Here is a 24,201-nt window from a genome sequence, read left to right as displayed (position 1 = left end):
CTCCAGCACCTGTCCTTCACTCAATTTCCCTAATCAGAAACATACAGTATTAAGTTTCTTGTGTATTTTTACAGAGTTAGTCTATATATCTATATTTGGAAAGTACTAAGGGCACCAAATACTTGAAGGTCGTGCCTTCTTTTATCTGATACCTACTTTGTTTCATGAAATTCTACTGGAGCCAGGTAAGCATCACCTCTTCTATGAAAGCTTCTTTGACCCTCTTCCCTGGTAGAGTGGATCAACCTGTCCTGTGGGTCACTACTATATCTTAGCATTATTGAACTCACAGTATCACGATAGCTTGTTCATGGATCTAGCTCCTATACCACCTCCTGCCCTCAGTGGAACCCTTCCAGACAGGAACTGTTCCCAACTCCTCCTTGTATCCTGGTGCTGAGCAGGATACGTGTTTGCTCATGTATCCTGCTCAATAAATGTTTACTAAATGATCATCAAGAAATTTGCTGGAGATAGAAAAAGGCATCAAAATGACCCAGAAAGAGGAAGCTGGCAGGGTTAGTATGTCATAATCTTACCGTAATCAAAACAAGTTTCTGATGGTAAAAGTGATATACAACCAAAATACCCATCACACATGGATATTAAATCCATCTGAATTTCCAGAGGATTTACTTTAGCTTGGAGAGCAATTTTAAAAGGCCAAGTATGAGGGATTAATTATCATGGAGCCCCACAAAAATCACAAACACCTCCAGGGGGATTTAAACTCTGAATTGCTGGAAAAGAATTTCACAACACGTGGTAATGTATCCTTAGACAGTGTCAGAGTCATCAGACACTTTAGCCCATCAATCACCATTTTCTTTACTGTTCAAGCTGCCAACAAGTAGATAAAGTAACTCATAAACACACCAACCATTCAGCAAAAGGAAATTTTATTGCTGTCACAATAGGCCTATAACGCTTTAAGAAGCCATGTGTTAGAAAAATTAACTAAGGATGCTCCTGTGGACCGAAGGATACCAATAAGCAGTGTGGGTGAACTATTTCCACAGAAAGAGATTTTATAGTTTTCATTTCTAGATATTCAGTGGATTGTTTTAACAAGCATTTTAGGGCAAAACTTTGATAAAGAATTGTATAATAGACATTATTATAAAGGACTACGTATATATGGCTTAATTTTACTGCTTGAAGGCACATTTTACTTAATTTGGATTTTGCTCTGGAATTAAATCCAATTTTTGTCCTACTCATAAAAGCCCCCGCACCCACTCCTAAGGGACATTTTAACCATATAAAAGTTTCCCATTAAATTTCACATTTAGGTGGAAAACACACTTACTGATGATCTAAAGAGTGTTACATCCTGTTTTCCTGCTTTACAGGAAAAAAAATCCCTCCTAACAAGAAAGACCTATGAGGACTAAAAGAAGAATTTAAAATGTCATATATAAAATGGGCATTTTTTGTCCCTGTGGAAGAAACCGTGGTTCAGATCTGCAGCCTTACAGGATTAATGCTACTTTTAAACGTCATTTAATAAAGTTCCCTCTATGGCTGTCACTGCTCAGAAATCATACAGACATGTCTTCTATACAGTAGACCACTTTCTCAGCAGGAAAGCCAAACCAATGAGAGGTGATAATACAGTGGGGGTAGTAAAATGTGCAAACCAAAACTACATTCAACTCTACGCTGAAAAACACATGCAGATGTATTAAGTTACTGCTTTGTGATGTCTACTGCCATTAGACAGTTTAAAAAGAAAGTGTGGGTTACAACTGCTAAAGTATATCTCACTTTTAGCAAAGTTGAAGGGCTCCAAACTGTATTTATATAAATAAATGGAGTGTCTTAGAATATGTTTTTTTTCCTATCCCAAATCCTTTGTGACCACATCTTTAAAAACCTAGCTTCCCCATTATATTTCAATTAGAATGTGATTTGCACTTTGATGCAAAAAGTGGTTTGAAAAAAAAAAAAGGCAGTAGGGTGTGGAAGAAGGACCCAGGACTACGAGTGAGAGGGGTTCAATTTTCTGACAGCTCTGCAGTAGCCAATTCTACAAGGGGTTCTGCATGAACCCCTTTGTTCATGATACTTATCATCATCAGTAAAGCACAGAGCTGAACTATGTGACTTCTAAAGACATTCTAGCTCCAAAACTTTAGACCTTGATGAACCCATACCGTGTGCACAGCAAAGCAGAGAAAGCCTCTGTTTTACACAGATGCTTAGGCCCCGCCTAGGAATAAGACCTCCTTCTATTATTATTTTTTTAAATTTATTTTACTTATTTATATTTGGCTGCGTTAGGTCTTCGTTCCTGCATGGACTTTCTCTAGTTGTGGTGAGCGGGGGCTACTCTTTGTTGCGGTGTGTGAGGTTCTCATTTCAGTGGCTTCTCTCGTTGTGGAGCACGGGCTCTAGGTGCGCGGGATCAGCAGTTGTGGCACATGGGCTCAGTAGTTGTGGCTCGCAGGCACTAGAGCACAGGGTCAGTAGTTGTGGCACACGGGCTTAGTTGTTCCGCAGCATGTGGGATCTTCCCAGACCAGGGCTTGAACCCGTGTCCCCTGTATTGGCAGGCGGGTTCCTAACCACCGTGCCACCAGGGAAGCCCAAGACCTCCTTCCAAATGACAGACCAGAAGAATAGCAACTCTCATAGGCTAAGAGAGATCAGAAAGATATGGGGGCTGGGTCGGACTGTATTAGTTATCTTTTGCTGCAAAATGTAGTGGCTTAAAACCATTTGTTTGTTCATAATTCTGTAGGGTAGCACTCTGGGCTGGCCTCAGCAGGGCAGTTCTTGCGCTCTACGCTGTGTCAGTTGGGCTCTCCTGTGAGGTTGCAGTTAGGTTGGCGGGGGCCTCAGCTGGGATGGCTGGGTCCCTCTCCCTCCAAGTGCTCTCTCCGTATGGTGTATGTCATCCTCCAGGAGACCACTCCCGGCTTGTTCTCAAGGTGGCAGTATTTCAAGAGGACAAGAGCTAAGCTGTAAGGCCTCTCGAAGCCACACAATGCCACTTTCACTACTATTGGTCAAAGCAAGTCAATGGGTCAGCTCAGATTCGAGGAATCTGAAAAAACTGCACAAAATTTATGGTCAATTTTTTTTTTTTTTTTGCGGTACACGGGCCTCTCACTGTTGTGGCCTCTCCCGTTGCGGAGCACAGGCTCTGGATGCACAGGCTCAGTGGCCATGGCTCACAGGCCCAGCCACTCCGCGGCATGTGGGATCCTCCCGGACCGGGGCACGAACCCGTGTCCCCTGCATCAGCAGGCGGACTCTCAACCACTGCGCCACCAGGGAAGCCCTATGGTCAATTTTAATCTACTACAGACTTTATCAAGTCAGCCAGAGGAATCTTCCAGCCTGTCAACAATGGAAGGCAGCAACACATGGTGGGAATGGTACTGGCTATGGCCACATAAACCTGTGTTCAGATTTTAGCTCTGCCACTTATAGGTTTGTGATATTTCTATCACAACTTAATATTTCTATTAAGTTAACACTGTCGGAACCAGTGTTTCTGTCTCTGTAAAACAGAACTCAGAAATCCTACCTGTTAGAGTTTGAGGATGAAATAAGATTATATATGTAATGTCAAACAAAGTGTCAGCCAAAGAGATTTTAAATAACTGCTAATGAGGGCTCCCAATACATATATATCTAAGGTTTAAGAGGCACATGTGGCACATAAAGGAAGGAACACATATATGTCAGAGCAATCAAAATTCACAACTCTAAGGATGAATGACACCAGTCTTGGTCCATTTTTTTAATTTCTAATTTTCCTGTTACAATGCTGATCCTACAATATAACTGATTGCTTCTTTTCGAGAAAGATTATGCAACAAGGACATTTTAGGTTGTTTTTTCTCAAGTCATGGACTGTTCAGGGCTAAGTCCAACAGACCATCCAGATGCCAACAAGATGTAAACCAGACTACAAGAGTCCTGTTCCCAGATATTTTGATTTTTCTGTTTCAATCAAGTTGAAACAATTGTTTGTGGATTCTGTATTTGCAAATTCCCCTGCTTCCCCAAATCAATGCTCTTGGTGCATTCACGGTAATTTGCAGACGTGAGCAGAGTGGTGAAAAATTTGAGTTGCTTGATTCACTTGTTCCTAGCTGAGGTAGAACAAGGCAACATTATGCTTTCTTGTTTCAGCTCTCATACTGGAAACAAGCTTCCCTTAAAGGGTCTTCTTAGTGCCACATGTTTCGCATTTTTGTGCTGTTATGTGCCTTACCGAGAAATTACATGTGGTAGACAACCTTCATTCGATTATGAGTTATAGAGCTGTTGGCCATTCAATGTTAATGAGTCAACAATATGTACTGAATAAAGTATCTTTAATCAGAAACACACATAAAACAAGGTTATATATTTATCATCGGCTAAAAATGTTGTGACCAGAGGTTTGGAGGAGGAATCTAACCCTGTCTTTCCTCTAGAAGCAATGGTTTAGTATTCATTAATTCAGTGTTTGCTGCAACTTTATATAACGTAATTACCATGAATAAGAACTGACTGTACTTCCTCTTGTTGCTTTTCCCTGGTGTTACCTGACTACAACAAAACTGGGAAACCTAATGTGAAAGCTGATAAAGGTAGAAATGCAGACATATGCTATCTGTAATAGAGATGGCAGGACTCATGTGGCCCAAGGCAGCTCTTGGCTGTCCTTGGTACACTGAGGCAGTGGGTTGATTAACCCAGGGTGAGAAGAATCAACACATTTTTCTTATGCTGTGGCATGTGTTATTATGCTTATACTCAATGTGTTTTGTGGATCTATATTTTTTGAACCAATTACAAGGGTAAAATGCAAAGATGATCCAAGACAAGTTGCAAAGTAGCTAATCTTCCCTACTTTCAGATCAAGAATCTTCTTCCCCTTCTTTGATGCAAAAAGTATTTGGCATACCCTCATCGATTCATAAGAAGCAAAAGGTTAAGAGGTTACTTTCAATATTTCATAAGAACATGCAGGACCCAAGGCAGAATGTAGTCAATAATTATCTTATTTCCTTTGTTCTAAGATGATTTTTTTCTCATTTAACAATTTTATAATTTGGAGTACATTTAATGTACTGCTTTCCCACCATGAATACAATAAGATTATTACTTAAGAAGAAGTATAGTATTTATCAAATTGATGTAGTTTTGCTTGCCAACCTCATAGACTGAATATATAATTGTTTCTGTTCAGAAAACCTGAAGGGGCTATAGTTATAGAAGGGAAGTCAGCAAGAGTCAAAGGACCTTATCTATCACACTTGGAATCACAGTTTTTAAAATCTGGATTCTCTATTCTGCTCCCTTTTAAACAGAGTTCACAACACAGATTTTCTAAGAATCTCAGAACACAGTCAAGACTCCAATTAATCCCCATAAAACTCTGCTACAAAAGAAACAGAGTCTCTATATATCCTAATCTCAATTTATTCATCTATTCTAATATGCTTGGGGTAGGGTATGAAGACTTGCACCTACCAAACACTTCAAAGAGAAGGAAAAGGGATCACAGTGTTCAGTACTTTTAATTTTGGAATACTGAAATATTCTCACGTAATAAACTATAGATAACATAAATAAGCATTAAATCAGCAATAGACATAGAGGCTCTTTTGACATAAAAGTAAAAGTAAGGATTAGGGACTTCCCTGGTGGCGCAGTGGTTAGGAATCCGCCTGCCAATGCAGGGGACATGGGTTCAAGTCTTGTCCGAGAAGATCCCACATGTCGCGGAGCAACTAAGCCCGTGCATCACAACTACTGAGCCTGCGCTCTAGAGCCTGTGAGCCACAACTACTGAAGCCCACACGCCTAGAGCCTCTGCTCCTCAACAAAGACAAGCCAGCCCAATGAGAAGCCCGTGCACCCCAACGAAGAGTAGCCCCCGCTCGCCGCAACTAGGGAAAGCCTGTGTGCAGCAACAAAGACCCAACGCAGCCAAAAAAATAAATAAATAAATTTTTTTAAAAAGTAAGGATTAAATGATCAGTTACACAGGAAGCAATCTCTCTGTGTGTGTGTGTGTGTGTGTGTGTGTGTGTGTGTGTGTGTGTCAAAGCAATGGACTAGGTAAGCTTTCCTAAAACTCAAACTCAGGGATTGCAAATTCTTGCACACTATTTATATGTAACTAAAACGTGGAATGAAAATCACAGCAATAAAACAGCTAATATAAGAATTGCTCTGAGGGCTTCCCTGGTGGCACAGTGGTTAAGAATCCTCCTGCCAATGCAGGGGACACGGGTTTGAGCCCTGGTCCAGGAAGATCCCACATGCCGCGGAGCAACTAAGCCCGTGCACCACAACTACTGATCCTGTGCTCTAGAGCTCATGAGCCACAACTACTGAGCCCACGTGCCACAATTACTGAAGCCCACGTGCCTAGAGCCTGTGTTCCATAACAAGAGAAGCCACCGCAATGAGAAGCCCGCGCACCACAACGAAGAGTAGCCCCCGCCTGCCACAACTAGAGAAAGCCCGCGTGCAGCCACAAAGACCCAACGCGGCCAAAAAAAAAAAAATTGCTCTGAATATATAAAAATGTTTCACATTTTAAGACTTTGAAAAGCTTTCTCTTCAAGCTCAGAAAAGAAACTGTTTTATATTTACTTAAAATGGAGTTCCTCTGCCAAGTCTGATTTAGCAAAAAGTTGATACTTATCAATATGAATATTATTTTTCATACTGAAATATAGGTTTAAGGAAATGGGATAATATTTGCATTATAGTTTATAAGTCCCTATAGTTCCATCTGGTACTTATTTATCTAAATTTTACTCAGCTTGCATAATATTTTTGCTTACAGTCATATCCTTTAAGATCAGAAATGCCCAGATCTGGAAATTCAGAGGTACTATTCGTTAACATTCTTTCAGTGTGATTCATGGACTTTTTGCAAACTCTGCTTTGATTTAAAATAAAACTAAGGTAATAAGATGTTTTGTATAAAAATACATGACTTAAGCAATAACAGTAAAAGGAACTTGGCTTTGGGGGTTTACACGCCAAAGCAAACCACGCTCCTCATGAAACAGACTGTGCAAAGTTCATTTGAAGGAGAACAGCAAGATAAAACAATCAAATGTAAAATAGTTTTCTAGTTTGCTTACTTTAAAAAATATCTAGTGCTTTAAGTTGCCACAGTCCTACAGTTAAATGGTCAGAAGCTGTAACAGCTAGACAATGGTATGCAGCATGGTGAAGTGTTAAATCAGGTCACCTCAGAACCTGACACATGGTTATAGCTAAAGGACAGATATTCTTTACGTCAATTTCTAGATGGAAGAACTTCGCCACATAGTGTCCAAATGGGAGAGTCCTTCTATCTTGATGCTTCTTGCTAATGGACCTGCCCTAGAGAACTTCTGTTTAATAAGAATGAATTCAACTGGTACTAAATCAGGTGGTGAAAAAGTTACAGGTGTGCAACTTGGAGAGAAATGACAAGATTCTGAATATGACATTCCCAGGCCTTTTTAATACTACGAATATCTAAATTTTACAATCTATCCAGGGAATCCACTGACCTCATTTACAACAGGATGGTACCAAGAATATAAAGATAAAACAATTGCCCTAAGTCTAACTGTATTCCTCTTGCAAAGAGATAAGCTTGTCTCCGGACCCAGAAGAATACCAGTATAGCAACTAGGACTTATATTTATGAACTTTCCTTTCCCAAAGTGATAACAATTAATAGCTTCCCTAAAACAAAACAACAGAACAATAATTATGCCTTATTGTCTAGTTTAAAAAACTCAGGACTTTGAAGTTTTAAGAAATTTGTGAGATAGGAAGGCAAAGGGGGTGGGAGGAGAATGAATTTTCTTATGCTATCATTTTGCAAAAGAGATTTATAAATGTAAATGTTGCTCCTTGATTAAAAAGCAAAGTCTAATAATAATAATATCCTTGCAGAGTGGCTGCCTGCCTTTGTCAAAATATTTCCTGAGATGGGGCACTCACTATCCCCAGGCAGTTCATGCCATCTTTGCTCAGCTGATGTTTAGGAAGTTCTTCCTTAAAATAATGTGAAACCTGTTTTTCACTGGGCACCTTGGGAGCACCTGAATTGTTCTCATCCTTCATCCACAAGAAGATAACCTTACATGCTTGCAGAAAGTCATTGTCTTCCTTTTTCCAGTCTGTTCAATTCTTCCTGAGATAACGTGGTTCCAACAATGTTCTTGTCAACCACATAGTTATGCCCAGAAATGAACAGAATACTCTAGCTATAGCTAAAACCGGTCAGAGAAGCACCCCAGACAGATCTAACGGCATGTGCCAAAGCCTTGCATCAGGTGGGAACAAGGCTCATTAAAGGAACTGCAAAAGGCTGGCATGGCTGGAATTCAGAGTGAGTACAACGAGGCTGGTTAGAGTCATATTTTTAAGTGTGCAAGGCTCTATATGGGGTACCAAAGACACAAAATAAACAGGTCTGTTCTCAAGAAGCTTAGGGTCTGGTGGGTGAGATGGATAACTCCCTTTCCCAGGTGCAGGTTGACGACACAGAGTGGTAGTGCTAGAAAAGGGGTCCCAACAGTGTGGCTTTTGAGTCAGACTGTCTAATTAAACTCCAACCGGACCAACTACTAGTACTGTGTCCTTGGAGAAGTTACCTCGCTTACCTGTGTCTCGGTTTCCTCACTTATAAAATGGGGATAATGCTACTACTTCTCCTATAGGATTGTTGTGAAGGTTAAATGAGATGATGTTTATCAATTATGTATTAAGAACAGTACCTGCATCACTTTTTAAAAGTTTGATGCTGAAAAACAAATGGCTAATTATCTAGAAACAGAGTCATGTTTCTCAATATGCAGGAAACATACTAAAGACACACAGATGAAGGGAGCAAAGGATCTACTTTAAGACGAATGTTTAACGATAATTAATAATAACTGAACTCAGTGTAGACAGGCACTGAGAAAAGTCCTTAATATTCTTTATCTTAATTAATCTCCATGCCAACCTTCCAACCTTAAGAGGTAGATTTGGTGGTCATCACCACTGTTTTACAAAGGAAGAAGCAGATTTAACTCAGAAGGGTTAAGTCTCTTGTCCAAGGTCCCACCACAGTTAAAGATCTGGGATTCTGATACTGCAGAATCAGCATCATTACTCTGCTATGCTGCCTGTTAGGTTTAATAGAAACACTGTCTATAGTCTGGGACCTTTGACAATGGTACTCAGAGAAAGGAAAATGCAGAGTGAGGGTTCTGGAGCAACTCTCCTCATTCTTTCTTCACTTCATTTGCTCAATCCCAAGAACAGTTCAAGTCTGCCAATATGCTTAAATAAAACATTTAAGTTTTTCTTTCTCTTCTCTAGAATTCCCAAGACTGATACTAAAATAACCCCCATAAATGACACTGGAGAGCTGTATTTTAGTTCTTCTGAGGACACTGCAAATAAAACTTCTAATCAGTAAGCAAACATTTCTGAGAAGGGGGCACTGAGGGATTCCAGGACAGGTGTAAGAAATATGATGCAAGCATCATAAGAGGTAAGAGTCCATGGTCTTCCATTTGGCAGAATATGCCAAGTCTTCTGAGCCACAGGATTTCATGCAAATTACCTCTCCAAGACCAAAAAGGGGGCGGAGGGAGACAGGATGAAAAGATGGCTAGATAGATGGATGGAAGGAAATTTTAAAAATATTAATTAATACACGATCTCTTTTATGTAATGTGCCTTATCTGGTTTCCTGGCTGCGTGCCTCCCTTAAATGCAATTGTTGAAATCCTAGTGCCCCTGCTCAAAGGAGGCAGGGTCTTTGAGAGGTGATAAGGTCATGAGGGCAAAGCTTTCATGAATGGGATGAGTTCCCTTATAAAAGAGGCCCCCTGGGCTTCCCTGGTGGCGCAGTGGTTGAGGGTCCGCCTGCCGATGCAGGGGACACGGGTTCGTGCCCTGGTCCGGGAAGATCCCACATGCAGCGGAGTGGCTGGGCCCGTGAGCCATGGCCGCTGACCCTGCGCGTCCAGAGCCTGTGCTCCGCAACGGGAGAGGCCACAGCAGTGAGAGGCCCGCGTATCACCAAAAAAAAAAAAAAAAAAAAAAAAAACGCAAAAAAGAAAAGAGGCCCCCTTGCAGAGCTCCCTTGCTCCTTTCACCATGGAAGGATACAAAAAACCTGCAACCCAGAAGAGGGCCTTCATCCGACCATGCTGGCACCCTGATCTTGGACTTCCAGCCTCCGGAACTGTGAGAAATAAATTTCTGTTGTTTGTAAGCCACTCAGTCTGTGGTATTTTGTTACAGCAGCCTGAACAGACTAAGACACCTGCTTATAAGAAACACATAAAAATTAGCCTGTATTAATTAAATCTAGTTAAACAACAGAAGAAAAGGTTGTCACTGAGGATTGGGTCCAGGTGTGCTCCTCAACCTTCCCAAGGGAGTCACCCTCAGCATTACCTTGGTATTTTAAGAGGTCTATTTTAGATGACTGGGTGCAAATACAATGAGATGCTAAGTGAGATCTCCCTCTGTGATCTCAGAAACCACCTGTCTTGGATCCAGAGAAACTACTTATAGCAGATAGAACTTATGTGGTGTCAAGACCAAGTCCCAGAGGCTTAATTCCTTTAAAGATGGCAAAAAAATGTCTGTTGGACACACAACAAAGAGGGCACAGAAACCCTAACTGGGCGTGGGGAAAGGGGGGGTGGTTTGGGGCAAATGCTTAAGAAGGATCACCAGCCCTTAGAATGTGCTCTTTCCCAGCACCAGAGCTAAAATAAGGATGCATATCAGGATGCAAATAAGCAAGTGCAAAGGTGCTTCTGTCAGTGGATCTCAACACTGTCCACGATTTCCTTTAATATGCTCTCATCTTTGTTTGCTAACTTCCTGCTGGCTGGATGCACTCCCAGGACCTGATTGGATCAAGTGACCTGGAGTGTCAATTAGGCTATGTGTCCCATATCAGAATTTGGAGCCAGGCGGGGGGAAAAGGAAAAAAGAAAGACCCTCACTGTGGTAAACAATGGTTTTATTTGTTAAAGCACCTTCCACCCACCTCCTGTTCAGCCTCACCAAAATATCATGCCTATATATTGTGAGTCTAACTTACAGCTTTTGATGAGGTACCTGAGGTTAGGAAATAAAAGCTGTGTCTCATTTCTCATTTTTAAGTGGTGCTTCCAAGGACAATGGGATTTGCAGTCTCAAAAGGCAGAACCATATATTATGAATCTCAAGACGCTCTTAAAGAATTTTTTTTGGCTGTCTCATGGTAGCAAGAGAAGCAGAGCATGGTATTTCTCAAACAGCCTCTCATGCAGGATGCAGAAGGTGATGTCAAGCAGTGGAAGCCCTCAAGCTGGTGGCCAGCAGCACAAATGTACACAGTATTAAAGACCCAAGAGCAGACAAGGCATATCTAACCAACCCACACAAAGCAAAAATCAAATCGATAACAACGAAAGGAAAAAAAAAAAAATCAGCCAACAAACTCATTCAGCTAGGCCAGACATGCTGATTGAAGTCTTTCAATTCCCTCTGGGAAATCTAATGCTCTCTTATTTTAACCAGTTATTAAGGGACGTATATTTACAACAAATAAATCAGGGGGTGACTTTTTCTTTATGAAAGAATTCACTGAAGAATTTCCTTAAAGCGTAATTTCTCTGGTTCATTTCAAACAGAACTTTATACAAATTCAATTTATTTACTATTCAAGAACATCTCTTTGGGAAAACGAGGCAACAGGCTATGGGAGGCAGACATCTCTAATGTTCAAGGTCAACCAGCAGTCTCTGAAAACTACCCCGATGGCCTTCGTAGAACAATGATATATATGTATATACAGAAAATCTTCTACTGTTTACAAAGTCTCTGATCCTCACCACAACCCAGTGACTTGGGATTATTGGGCTTACTTAGTATATGTGGAAACTGAGGCTTGGAGAAGGTACATGTCTTGTGCAGTTGCTTACCATGTACTAGGCACCAGGCTAAGGTCATCTCTTTGATCCTCTTGGTAACTCTACAAGGTATTACAGTCCCCTTTAATAGATCAGGAAATTGAGAGGTTAAGGAACCTGCCCCAGCTGGGAATGGTAGAGAGGAAGTATGGCTGAGAGCTAAAGGAGAGGGATGGTCAGCCATCAGCTCCCAGATCAGCTGAGGAGAGATCATGGAGGCTGGAGAAGCAAGGGAAGATGTGGGGCGGGGGCTGGAGGAGGTACAGAATCTTGATGGGCGGGTAGGTGGTGCAAGAAGAGAGCAGTTTGAGGGGAGGTGAGAGAGTCTAAGAGGCTGGGATGCATGTGGGTCTGGGTAACACTGGTCTGGTCCTCTACTGGTGGTATATTACCTCCTGGTACAGTAGGAGCTTGCTGGATGGCTGAAGTGATTCTATGAACTGTTCAAAGGCCAGATCACATATAATTAGAAGGCATTATTAAAAGCACAATTTGAAAATATAACCTAGACCAAATCACTTGAAGGGAAGCTTCTAAGGAAGAGTTTGCCCCTTTCCTCAATGACAAAAGCTGAACAGAGAGCATTCCAAGCCAGACAACAAACAAAGTAGAAACGTTCTGGGACCTTAAGGAGCCAAAGACCCATGAAAGGGCTGGGAGCTAAAACTGGCTGAGCTGGCTGACTCCAGGTGTTCCCAATTCCACCCAACCTGATGAAAACGTCACAGTGCACGCTGGACGCTACACACAGCAGTTCCTGCCTGCACAGGCCAAGGCGGAGTAATTCAGGAAATAAATTATTCTGAACCCTGGAGAAAAGGTTTAACAATACTTTAATTGAGCTGAAGGAAATAAAATCCTTTAATAAATAAACACCAGCCTCTGCGCACATTCAGGTTCAGGTGGCTCACTAGTAGGGTCAAACTAAACATAGGCTTCTCTAGATCAGTCCGGATAGCGGGAGAGAGGGGGAACATGACAAGGAAACATGTAGAAGGCGGTAAGACCCTGGTTTCTGCAGCCTATGCTGTTCTTGAGTTGCCTAGTGCCTTAGAGGACTAATATTCATTACAGAAGAATAGAACAGGATTCCCTGCCCCCTCCAACAGTACTAACACAGAAACATATTTCTGTCAAAAATGGAAAGAATTATTTTGATACTATACTTGTTTTAACTGTAAATATATAATTTACTTCTTATCAAATAAAATGAGCAAAAGAAATACCAAAATGTTCATTTAAAGGCATATTCATTAGTAAGAGTGGTTGTCTCTAGGGGGAGGCCCTGGTTGGGATCGGGGGTGGGGTTGAAGGGCAAGGCTAGGGCAAAAGGAGATAGGAGGGAGATTTACCATTCACTTTATATCCTCTGTGTCAGTTTAACTTTGAATAATGTGCATGTATTACTTATTCAAGTAATACATGCACACTGATTAATCACATTTTTGTAAATCAAAACCCAGGAACTTTTACACTTTAATGGCACTGTTGATCAGTGACAATCAAAATACTGAATAATCAAAGATCCATAATTCAAGTAAAAATTAACGTTCTAGACCAATTAAAAAAAATTACCAGTAGACGTGAACATGGTCAAAATGAAGCCAAGCCGGGCTTCCCTGGTGGCGCAGTGGTTGGGAGTCTGTCTGCCGATGCAGGGGACACGGGTTCGTGACCCGGTCCGGGAAGATCCCACATGCCGCGGAGCGGCTGGGCCCGTGAGCCATGGCCGCTGAGCCTGCGCATCCGGAGCCTGTGCTCCGCAACGGGAGAGGCCACAACAGTGAGAGGCCCGCGTACCGCAATAAATAAATAAAATAAAGCCAAGCCTAAATTTTGGGAGTGGAGTAAGTGATGTACACTTTTATGTAGCAGTCCACTATATAATAATGATGATAATGATCATAATAACAATAGTTCATATACTTACGTACTACGAAAAAGCGAAGTCTTCCACAGAAGTGACCCAAGGCCATAATAAGGCTCAGCATCTAACTCTGTGCCAGTGGATATAGTTCACTTCTAGAAACTTACCAAGGGTGTGTCTTTTCCTCCCACAATGCTGAGACCAAGCCCTGAACGCCCCTTGGATATTTCTATAATCATTTCCTGGCCAGGAACAATGGGACACGTGGCAGGGTCCACTGACATAGGAGCATGGAAACCACCTGAAGAAGGAGTGAACACAAGAATGACTGGCAAGTAGGAGATGCAGCTCAGCTTGCACACTCACTGCCCGGGGAGTGCGGCGTTTACGTGTGTTTATCATTTCACTCTTTTCCTCCCAAGCACCATGAAGTGAAAAGCTGGGTCACTACTGCCCATTCACCCGGGGATGAAACATGACGGTCCTATGACACTTTTGAGATGAAAACAATAGCTACCACCAACCCACACGATCAACCATTTTAGTTATACTTGAAATTTTTAAAATCTTAATACATACCATGAAAACTGGTATGGAAAAATTGAAGTTGATTAAATGATTAAGTACATATAGGTAGATGTTATAATGAGAATAAAGACTGGTATAAATGCTGAGCTACAGTTATAAAATACTAATTAAGAAATAGTGCTTAAGTACTTTCAATTAGAGCATATCATATGAATTAAAATGTATAAAGTATCTAATCAATGAAGTATGGCACAACTGAAAATAACATCACCTAAAAATGATCCCCCAATATAAATATACATAGTAAAAAAAAAAAGTGTTATAAACACAACACTGTAGAATTAATTGCCGGGTCCCTAACTGAAAAGCTTGTGAAAAGAGTTATTGCTGTTTTACTTTTAAAAATCATTGTTTTAGACTGGGATTTTCTAAAAACTGGGGGAAAAAAATATTAACACATATGCATCTTCAGTCAAACCTAGCCCACTGAAAAATCCAAACATTCAAAATGTGAGTTTCAAGAGACTCTTATACAAATAATATTTTCTAGAGAACGTCATCTTTTTTGATAACTGGTCTTGATCATCATGAGTACTGATTCTTACACAGTGATATAATTTGGTAAAGGTCTGATAATAAAGGGCCCCATCTGCTGGTCAGCTGCTGCTAGTGCACAGGGGCTAAGCTGAGATCCACAGACCTCTGTACAAGTTGGGGCCAGCACACTATGGCCCGAGGATCAAGAATGGTTTTTATTTCAGAAGGTTGAAAAACAAAAATCCAAGGAAAGATAACATTTCAACACATGTGAAAATTATATGAAATTTAAATTTTAATGTCTCTAAATAAAGTTTTACTGGAACACAGCCCTGCTAATTCATTTACATCTAGTCTACGGCTGCTAACAGCAGAGCTGAGTAGCTGCAACAGAGAGACCACGTGGCCCGCAAGCCTTATATTTACTCCTTGACGCCTCACAGAAGAAGTTTGCTGACACTCGGTAGAAAACAAAAGAACACAGGCCCTAAATAAACCTGTGAGGGCTCTGCTCTGACTCAGCGATAATCACTGTCTTCAGGACCAAAGGGCACAAGTTTCGGGGTGGTACAGAAGTGGATGTGAGTTCCCAAGAAGGAAATTAATAGTGGGTGCAGCTGAGGATCATTCGTCATCAGAAAAATGCACGTAATCATTATCCAGGAGGCTGTCTGAGGAATTAAAGAAACAATGTGCCTGAGGTGCCCAGCCCAGGGACTGGCACTGTGTGGCTTTCATACAGGTACCGCTCCTGACCACGTGGAATTTATTAATCGAATGGCCTCTTGTGTAACAACGACACAACCTCGCAACAATTTAAAAAGGCCATATCAGAAGGCTAGTAAATCGTAAACCTAATTTGACTCGAGATCTTTTGGCAACATACGTATTTCATGCTACATTGTTCACTAATTTCCAATAAAAACAATGTATGACAGTGTCATAGTTTCGTGGATGCTTTAAATAGTTTATACTCCTTGTGTAAATCACTAGCTTAGTCTCTTGAGTGAGGAGAGAAAACATAGTAAGAGATACTGGAGGAGGCATTTCTTTCCCTCCTCTGCTTCTGCCTCTGGCTACCCTATAGCCAGTCCTGAGTCAGTCTTGGTATTTATTTCTCTCATAGAATCCGGCCCAAAGCCTGACCCCTACCAAGCCCCCAATCAATGTTTGGTAAGTGCATGGCTGAATGAATACAACTTCCACAGATTAAATTGTGGGATGATTACTTTCTGCTATAGAGGTAAAGATATGGGATATATATTATCAAAACTCAATTGGTCTACATTGGAGTCGTCAAACTTTTTTGGTAAGAGGCCACACGGTAAATATCTGGAACTTTACAGGCCATAGAGGCTCTGGTGCCGCTACTCAACTCTACCCTTATGGTGTGAAAGCAGCCGTAGACAATACCTAAACAAATGAGTATTCCAATAAAATTTTATTTATGGACACTGAAGTCTGAATTTCATATAATTTTCATGAAACATTCTTTTGATTTTTTTCAACCTTTTAAAAATGTGAAAACCATTTTTAGCTTGCAGACCATATAAAAACAGATGGTGGGCCAACTGTGACCCAGGGGTCATAGTCTGCTGACCACATCCATCAAGTATTTTAGTAAAAAATCTAGTGCTTTAGAATAATACCTGCTCATAAATTTTTTATGAGTTAATATTCATGAAAAAATATGTAAAATGCAGATACCATAAAGGTGTCAGGTCTGCTAAATTCATGCAGGGTTATGCTTTACCATTGGTGAGCATGTGTTTTAAATAGTCCTTCTTTTAAAACTGACTTACATTGCATAAAAGCAAAATGGAAATACTCATTATTCATTTTGAAGGTCTATTTTCAACCATTAGTCAGCATAATTCAATCCAGGAATTCAAAGAGAGAAAGTGATTATCAATTTCTTTAAGCACTGAAAATCAAGTCTTTAAATAGCTTACATCGACAAGGCTACAATTTGGTTCAATGTGATTTTTAAGAGACATTACTCATAAACTAAACACAATATTTTGGAGAGACTAGAGAATAATCTGCAAGACTCAGATTCAAGTAGCATTAACTGAGGGCCTTTTTTGTGCTACTACTTTTATATTCAATAAGTAATAGGCAATCCCACTAGTGGAGATGAGAAAAAATGATTTTGGAAGTAAAGTGACCTGCCCAAGTCCCAAAGCCCAGGAAGTAGAGCAGGGATGCCAGCCAGGCTTCCTGACTCTTGGTCCAGTGCTCTCTTCAGGACATCACAATCCCTTCTTTTTCTAAGGTTTGATGAGTGGATTCAATTCTGCTCAGAGAAAGACTCATACCATAGCCTGTGAAGTCTGCATCTGCTGAATGGTATGAAGATGGTGCTAAAGGGATCTCTTGTGAACTGAAGGAGACTTTCGTTGAATATTTTTGCTGTTTCATTTGGCTGTCGGCCTACAAAAGAAAGGAAAATTAGATGAATGTCAGAGAGGAGAAAGGTAACAAGAGGAGAAGACTTTAAAATTGGTGTATTGTTACCAAAACAATGGTGCACTCCAATAATGCCTCTTGAAAATTTGGAGTTGGAGAGGTGGCATGGGGAAGTTAGGATGATTTTTGTCCCATTCCCCATGCTTCCCTATTTAACTTTATATCTAAAATGCTTCGGTGAAGGATGGATCAAGGAAGGGAAGAAGGATAGAAGCTATCTTTGTGGTTTGTGTATGAAGCTGGGGCCAGGAAGCATTTTTACATGATGAAATCAGTGTGAAGTCTGTATATCTGTGCTGTGCTTAGTGAAAAACATCTGTGCTGCAGATGTTCTCAGCACATGACACTGCCCAACTTTCCTGGACATATTAACATAGTCAAAGATGCCTGAGGTAGGTTAATTGAGCATTAGGGTTAGGAAGAGACAACAAACCCAGGTACATCATTACACTTCAATTCACCTAAAAGAATGCTTATTCACCTTTGATTCCCAGTGCCTGGAACATAGTAGGGCCTCAATAAATGTTTGATGAATGAATGAATGAATGCAGAGAGAAAAACTGAAGACATGGAAACTCAGAGTAGGAAATAAATCTGTAATTCATTGAAGGTACAGAGACCTTTGCTGTGCAAGCTTTGGAAAATTAACTTGTAATTCTGAATTTTTGTTGATAATATCTCTAATGAATATTAGTATTAGAAAACTAAGAAAAACCAAAAGGACTCCATGCTTGCTTAACAGGCAGTTAAGAAATATAGGTAGTGACCTGGCCTGCCTTCTGGATCTGTAGTTAGCCAGGAAACCCATCCCCAGCTGGAAGATACAGATAAAGAAACCAAGACACAAACGTCAAGTGACATCTGAAATGATACAGCTAATTAGAGGAAGAAGTAGGACTAAAAGTCGGCATTTGAAGAATGTTGCAAGTTTAAAGTGTTTATCAAACAGTTGCTAGGTTATGATTCTACTGATGTTCTTTTTTTTTCTCTGCAGTTTTTCTATCACCATCATTTAATAATGACCGTTCACTTATTTAAAAAGACTTTTTTGAATATATATTTTCAGTGATTTTAAAAAGAAGAAAGTGAAACAATGACAAACTAGGGGTTACTACGAGAAAACTGAACAATGGAACCACCTAAATATCCAATTACTCTAAAGACCACACTTCCCAGCCTCCTTGAAGCCAGACATGACCACAGACTAGTCTATGATCAATGGTATGTAAACAAACATGAACTGTACAATTTTCAGGTCATTTTCTTAAGGAGAACAATCTTGCCTTCCCCTTCTTTACACGAAATGTGGATGCAGTGGTAATAACTGGAGCAGCAGTCTTAGACCAAAAAAATGGATGCTACAGTTTGAGGATGGTAGAGTAATCAAATAATGGTACAGTAATCAGATAAGAGGTGCTTGGGTCCGTGACACCATGGAGATACCATGTCATCCTCAAACTGATCACAGCCACACCGTTAGGTAAAAGAGAAACTTCTTGCAGCAACTGAACATAATCTTAACTCACAGTACTTATGTCACCTTTCCTTTGTATAATCTCAAGAAAGAAAATTGATAATAAAGCTAGATGCCAGCTACAGAGCTCTTTTATGAAAAATGGTGTGAATTTTAAAACAGAAAAGCACAAGAGACAGTCATCACTACATCATGACTTTTATTAACAGCAGAGAATGTTTGTTGCTCATCTTTATTTCCCAGTTCATGTAGCATCCATTTCATTGTGCATACTAGGTAGGTTTCTAATAGATATGGGTTGAAAAAATACGGGAGTAGTCCATAGAAACCAAGTGAAACAAACATATGTTTAGAGGCAGACCACTTGTTGGTAGATGTGGTGATGGAGGAACATAGCTCCCACGACTCATCCATTGACATAAAACCAAACTACCAAGTATGAAAGATTAGAAAACTTGGATTTGTGGACTGTAACCTTTAAAAATTATGTAAAAAAATTTTGTTTAATTGGGTCATTTGTAAAGACGTGGATGGATCTAGAGACTATCATACTGAATGAAGTAAGTCAGAAAGAGAAAAACAAATGTCATATATTAACGCATATATGTGGAACCTAGAAAAATGGTACAGATGAACCAGTTTGCAGGGCAGAAATTGAGACACAGATGTAGAGAACAAACGTATGGACACCAAGGGGGGAAAGCGGCAGGGGTTGGGGGTGGTGATGTGATGAATTGGGCAATTGGGATTGACATGTATACACTGATGTGTATAAAATGGATAACTAATAAGAACCTGCTGTATAAAAAAAAACATTAAATAAATATTAAAATAGATAACTAATAAGAACCTGCTGTATAAAAAAGTAAATAAAATAAAATTCAAAAAAAATTTTTTTTAAAAAGAAGACAGTTTGGATTTGCTGTTGAATTTTACTGTATTTGAACATCAGAGTTGGAGTGGACTTTATAAGTCATCCAGCCTAAGTAAACCAGGGGTTCTCAACCCTGTCTTCATAACAGAAACTGCTAGGGAGCCTTTAAAATTTATGAATGCTGGAACCCCCATTCTAGACCAAAGAAATTGGCACTAGGGGTGTGGAGCTCAGTCAAGTGTGTTTTTCTTTTGGGGGGGGTGTTTGTTTTTTTAAGTTGAAACTTATTTTTTAGTTAAATCATGGATTCTTAACACAAGATAAATGGGTTTCTAAGAGATTTATAGAGGGAATTCCAGGAACTATAAAACCGCTGCGGTTGTATCAAAGTTATACTTACCAGTGTTTTTCTGGGGAAAGAGTCTACACTTCATCAGATCTTCATGGTAAGAAAAAAAAAATCACTACTCAAAAGAAGACAGACTGAGTTTTCTATTACTAATTAGCTGTGTGATCACAGGCAAGCCACTCAACCTCCTAAATGTCCTCATCTGTAAATTGGTGGTGATACCTCTACTAATGTTTTTATGTCCTTTGATAACATATTAATAAATGATCAGCTAGCTTCTGACTGAAAACCTTCAGGGATGAAAAATTCCATTTCCACAAGGAATCTCATTCCTTTTGTCATAGCTCAAATGGTTGGGAAGTTGTTTATGATGAGCTGACACAGCTTCACTGCAGATGTTGCCCAATGATCTCCGGGTCATTTCTCTTCTGCAGCTATAGAAAAGGGTAATAATCACTTTCTGAAAGGAGAATGAGTTAGATATTTAAGTGCTCACTTTTCAGCAGGGAAAAGAAAGGCCAGAGAATGTTTGGATTCACCCCAGTTCTAAAATTCTATGGTTATAAAATTTTAGAGATGTTTGATATATGTCTTGAGATAAGTGGCAGTATGTAAAGTACTAGCACATTAATACTATTTGCAAATATATTACATAAAGTAAAAAAAATATGGTTCTAAATTTTTAAAAATTGCTTACAACTTTCAGTTGAAGTGAATTGTTTTCAGTTGAACCTTATTTTTAAGGTTCTTTCTACACCTACTTGTTTTTATTTAGGTTTTTAGCATATAATTTTGGATACTTTACAAAGGCATTTTCTTTTTTTTTTTTTACATCTTTATTGGGGTATAATTGCTTTACAATGGTGTGTTAGTTTCTGCTTTATAACAAAGTGAATCAGTCATACATATACATATGTTCCCATATCTCTTCCCTCTTGCGTCTCCCTCCCTCCCACCCTCCCTATCCCACCCCTCCAGGCGGTCACAAAGCACCGAGCTGATATTCCTGTGCTATGCGACTACTTCCCACTAGCTATCTACCTTACGTTTGGTAGTGTATATATGTCCATGCCTCTCTCTCACTTTGTCACAGCTTAGCCTTCCACCTCCCCATATCCTCAAGTCCATTCTCTAGTAGGTCTGTGTCTTTATTCCTGTCTTACCCCTAGGTTCTTCATGACATTTTTTTCCCTTAAATTCCATATATATGTGTTAGCATATGGTATTTGTCTTTCTCTTTCTGACTTACTTCACTCTGTATGACAGACTCTAGGTCTATCCACCTCATTACAAATAGCTCAATTTCGTTTCTTTTTATGGCTGAGTAATATTCCATTGTATATATGTGCCACATCTTCGTTATCCATTCATCCGATGATGGACACTTAGGTTGCTTCCATCTCCGGGCTATTGTAAATAGAGCTGCAATGAACATTTTGGTACATGACTCTCTTTGAATTATGGTTTTCTCAGGGTATATGCCCAGTAGTGGGATTGCTGGGTCATATGGTAGTTCTATTTGTAGTTTTTTAAGGAACCTCCATACTGTTCTCCATAGTGGCTGTACCAATTCACATTCCCACAAGCAGTGCAGGAGTGTTCCCTTTTCTCCACACCCTCTCTAGCATTTATTGTTTCTAGATTTTTTGATGATGGCCACTCTGACTGGTGTGAGATGATATCTCATTGTGGTTTTGATTTGCATTTCTCTAATGATTAATGATGTTGAGAATTCTTTCATGTGTCTGTTGGCAGTCTGTATATCTTCTTTGGAGAAATGTCTATTTAGGTCTTCTGCCCATTTTTGGATTGGGTTGTTTGTTTTTTTGTTATTGAGCTGCATGAGCTGCTTGTAAATTTTGGAAATTAATTACAAAGGCATTTTCTTTGGCAATGTTTGAAATATATATTTCCTGTAAGCTCTAGTAATCTATAGATCCTTAAACATAAAAATAGTTAATATAGTAATAATATAAATTTTAGCAGCACAAAAAAAAGTTCAACGGCAAAAATAGGACAAAAATTTGACAGATAGAAATTTATAGTTTTTTAAGAAGAAAAACTATATAAATACAAGGAACACTTGTTATTGCATTTATAATTCTATAAAACTACAAACTCTCCTTCTTAAAATTTTTATTCATGACATTATGTAAGGCATGGGGCTCTCAGAATTTAGGTGCAAGTGTGTTTTCAGAGATGCCTCACTTTTAAACACCTGCTTAGGGTGTTGGTACAGGAAGACATACAAAGGATATTTCCACACATCCTGCACAGGATCGGTGATACAGTTGTGGGTTGACTTCAGGTTGAAAGACATACCTTAACTTCCTGCCAAGTAATAAAGGATCAGAATTCATTGCAACCATCTCCTTTTTTTCTGGAACCCATTTATAACACACACCATCCGAGTAGAGCAAACATAAAGGGTCAGTTACATACGCTGTCAGTTGGACATTCCAGTGCCTTCTGCTGACCTGCCACCACACCTTGACCAACCACTTGGGAGATGTCTTCCTAAAATGTAAAAGATACAGCCAGTTATCGGTATTACAACTGTAGGCTCAACTGTACTCTCCAAATTCAGCAGTCAAGCACCATTTAATGGGGCTTGAAGCTACTACATAAATGACCAACACAGCAGGCAGGAGAGTTCTATTCATCCACCTGGACTAACTCTCAGAAATGAACACAGGCTTGTCATTTCCAAATGCTTTTTTGCCCTTTCAGGTCTGTCAGGCTTTAAGCCTATCAGATATCTTTTGATGGTCATTTCAGCCAGAGTTTTTTCTTCTTGAACCCTTTCAGGGTTCAAGTCCTGATATTAGAATTTCTTTCCCCTTAAAATATCCAATTAGAGGCAAAAATGTACACTCACTAAAGACACTGGGAGATAAAAGTTAGGCTGAACTCCATGGAGAAGTGCAGACTTCAGACTTAGGAGAGACGCAAACTATCAAAACACATGTGAAACTGATGCATAGTTAAAGGACAGTTAGTTGAAATAAATGATGACAGTGATAAATTGACCAGAACGCTTGTCTGCCTTCCACCATATCCCATCCTTTTTTACAGGCAATTTACAGGGGAAATTATTATATGATGGTTTACTCTAAGGCATGAACTCATGCATTTTACTTGGACAAGGCAGGGAACACAGAGAGAGACTGATCTGGATAGGAGAAAGGATGGGTTTACTTGGCCATTGGTAAATGTCTGAGAGACACCCAGGCAGAGGGTCTAGTACACAGTTGCAGATAGGTAATCTATCTCAAGGTGAGAGGAAAGGTGTGACTTGTATAGTAGAGTGTTAGGAGTTTGTGACCCTAGCTCCTCAACTTAAAAGCTCTGAAATCCTGAGCAGGTTATCTGACCTTTCCAAGCCTGAGTTTCTTCGTATATAAAATGGGAAAAAAATAAGAGCAGTTATACACTAGGGATGTTGAAAGGATTAAGTGGAGCAATACATGAAAAGCACTAAGCATGGTACCTGGCAAATAGCAGGTATTTAATAAAGATGCTAATGATGATAGATGAAATCAACCTATGATAAACCTACGTTCCTAACTCTGCTATAGGGTTGGTGAAAACAATTACCTGCACAGGACACTTTCTCCTTTGGGGAACACTGGTGTACTATTTGACACCACCACTCCCACCCCCACCCTGGTTTCTTTTCTGGGCATATTGATATACTCTTTTTTTTTTGGCTGCATTGGGTCTTTGCTACTGCACGCGGGCTTTTCTGTAGTTGCAGCGAGCAGGGGCTACTCTTCGTTGCGGTGCGCGGGCTTCAGTAGTTGTGGCGCACGGGCTTAGTTGCTCCGTGGCATGTGGGATCTTCCCGGACCAGGGCTCGAACTCGTGTCCCCTGCATTGACAGGCAGATTCTTAACCACTGCTCCACCAGGGAAGCCCTGATATACTCTTTCTTCAACAGGCTCCCATCAGATTTGCAACAATACAATAGATAATGATCAGACTATGCCCAGCCATTCATTATTACTAGATTAGGTTATAATTTCATTTTTGTCTCCTCAATTCCCTATTAGTTTCTAACCTGAGAGATTTAACCCCACCACGTAATGTCCTGAGACTACAGCCTAGGATCCCTGGATGACTGTTAGTACCCCTAGCTGCTTACTTGTAACATTTTTTAGGACCAGAACTATC

General features: G+C 40.0%; 1 protein-coding gene across 7 annotated transcripts in view; it reads right to left on the bottom strand.

Moving 5' to 3' along the window:
- PATJ (PATJ crumbs cell polarity complex component) overlaps positions 1-24,201 on the bottom strand; it is a 356,331-nt gene that overhangs the window by 49,580 nt on the left and 282,550 nt on the right. For all 7 annotated transcript variants that reach the window (XM_060022954.1, XM_060022983.1, XM_060023011.1 and 4 more), the window contains 3 exons: positions 22,471-22,545; positions 17,181-17,295; positions 13,965-14,098 (listed from right to left, as the gene is read on the bottom strand). In XM_060022954.1, coding sequence (XP_059878937.1) covers positions 13,965-14,098; positions 17,181-17,295; positions 22,471-22,545 — 324 coding nt within the window. The remainder of the gene's footprint in view (positions 1-13,964; positions 14,099-17,180; positions 17,296-22,470; positions 22,546-24,201) is intronic.

This window comes from Delphinus delphis, chromosome 1 (genome assembly GCF_949987515.2).
Source record: "Delphinus delphis chromosome 1, mDelDel1.2, whole genome shotgun sequence".
Lineage (NCBI taxonomy): Eukaryota > Metazoa > Chordata > Mammalia > Artiodactyla > Delphinidae > Delphinus > Delphinus delphis.
The sequence above is the reverse complement of the archived record's forward strand: the minus strand, read 5'-3'. Positions and strand labels throughout refer to the sequence as shown.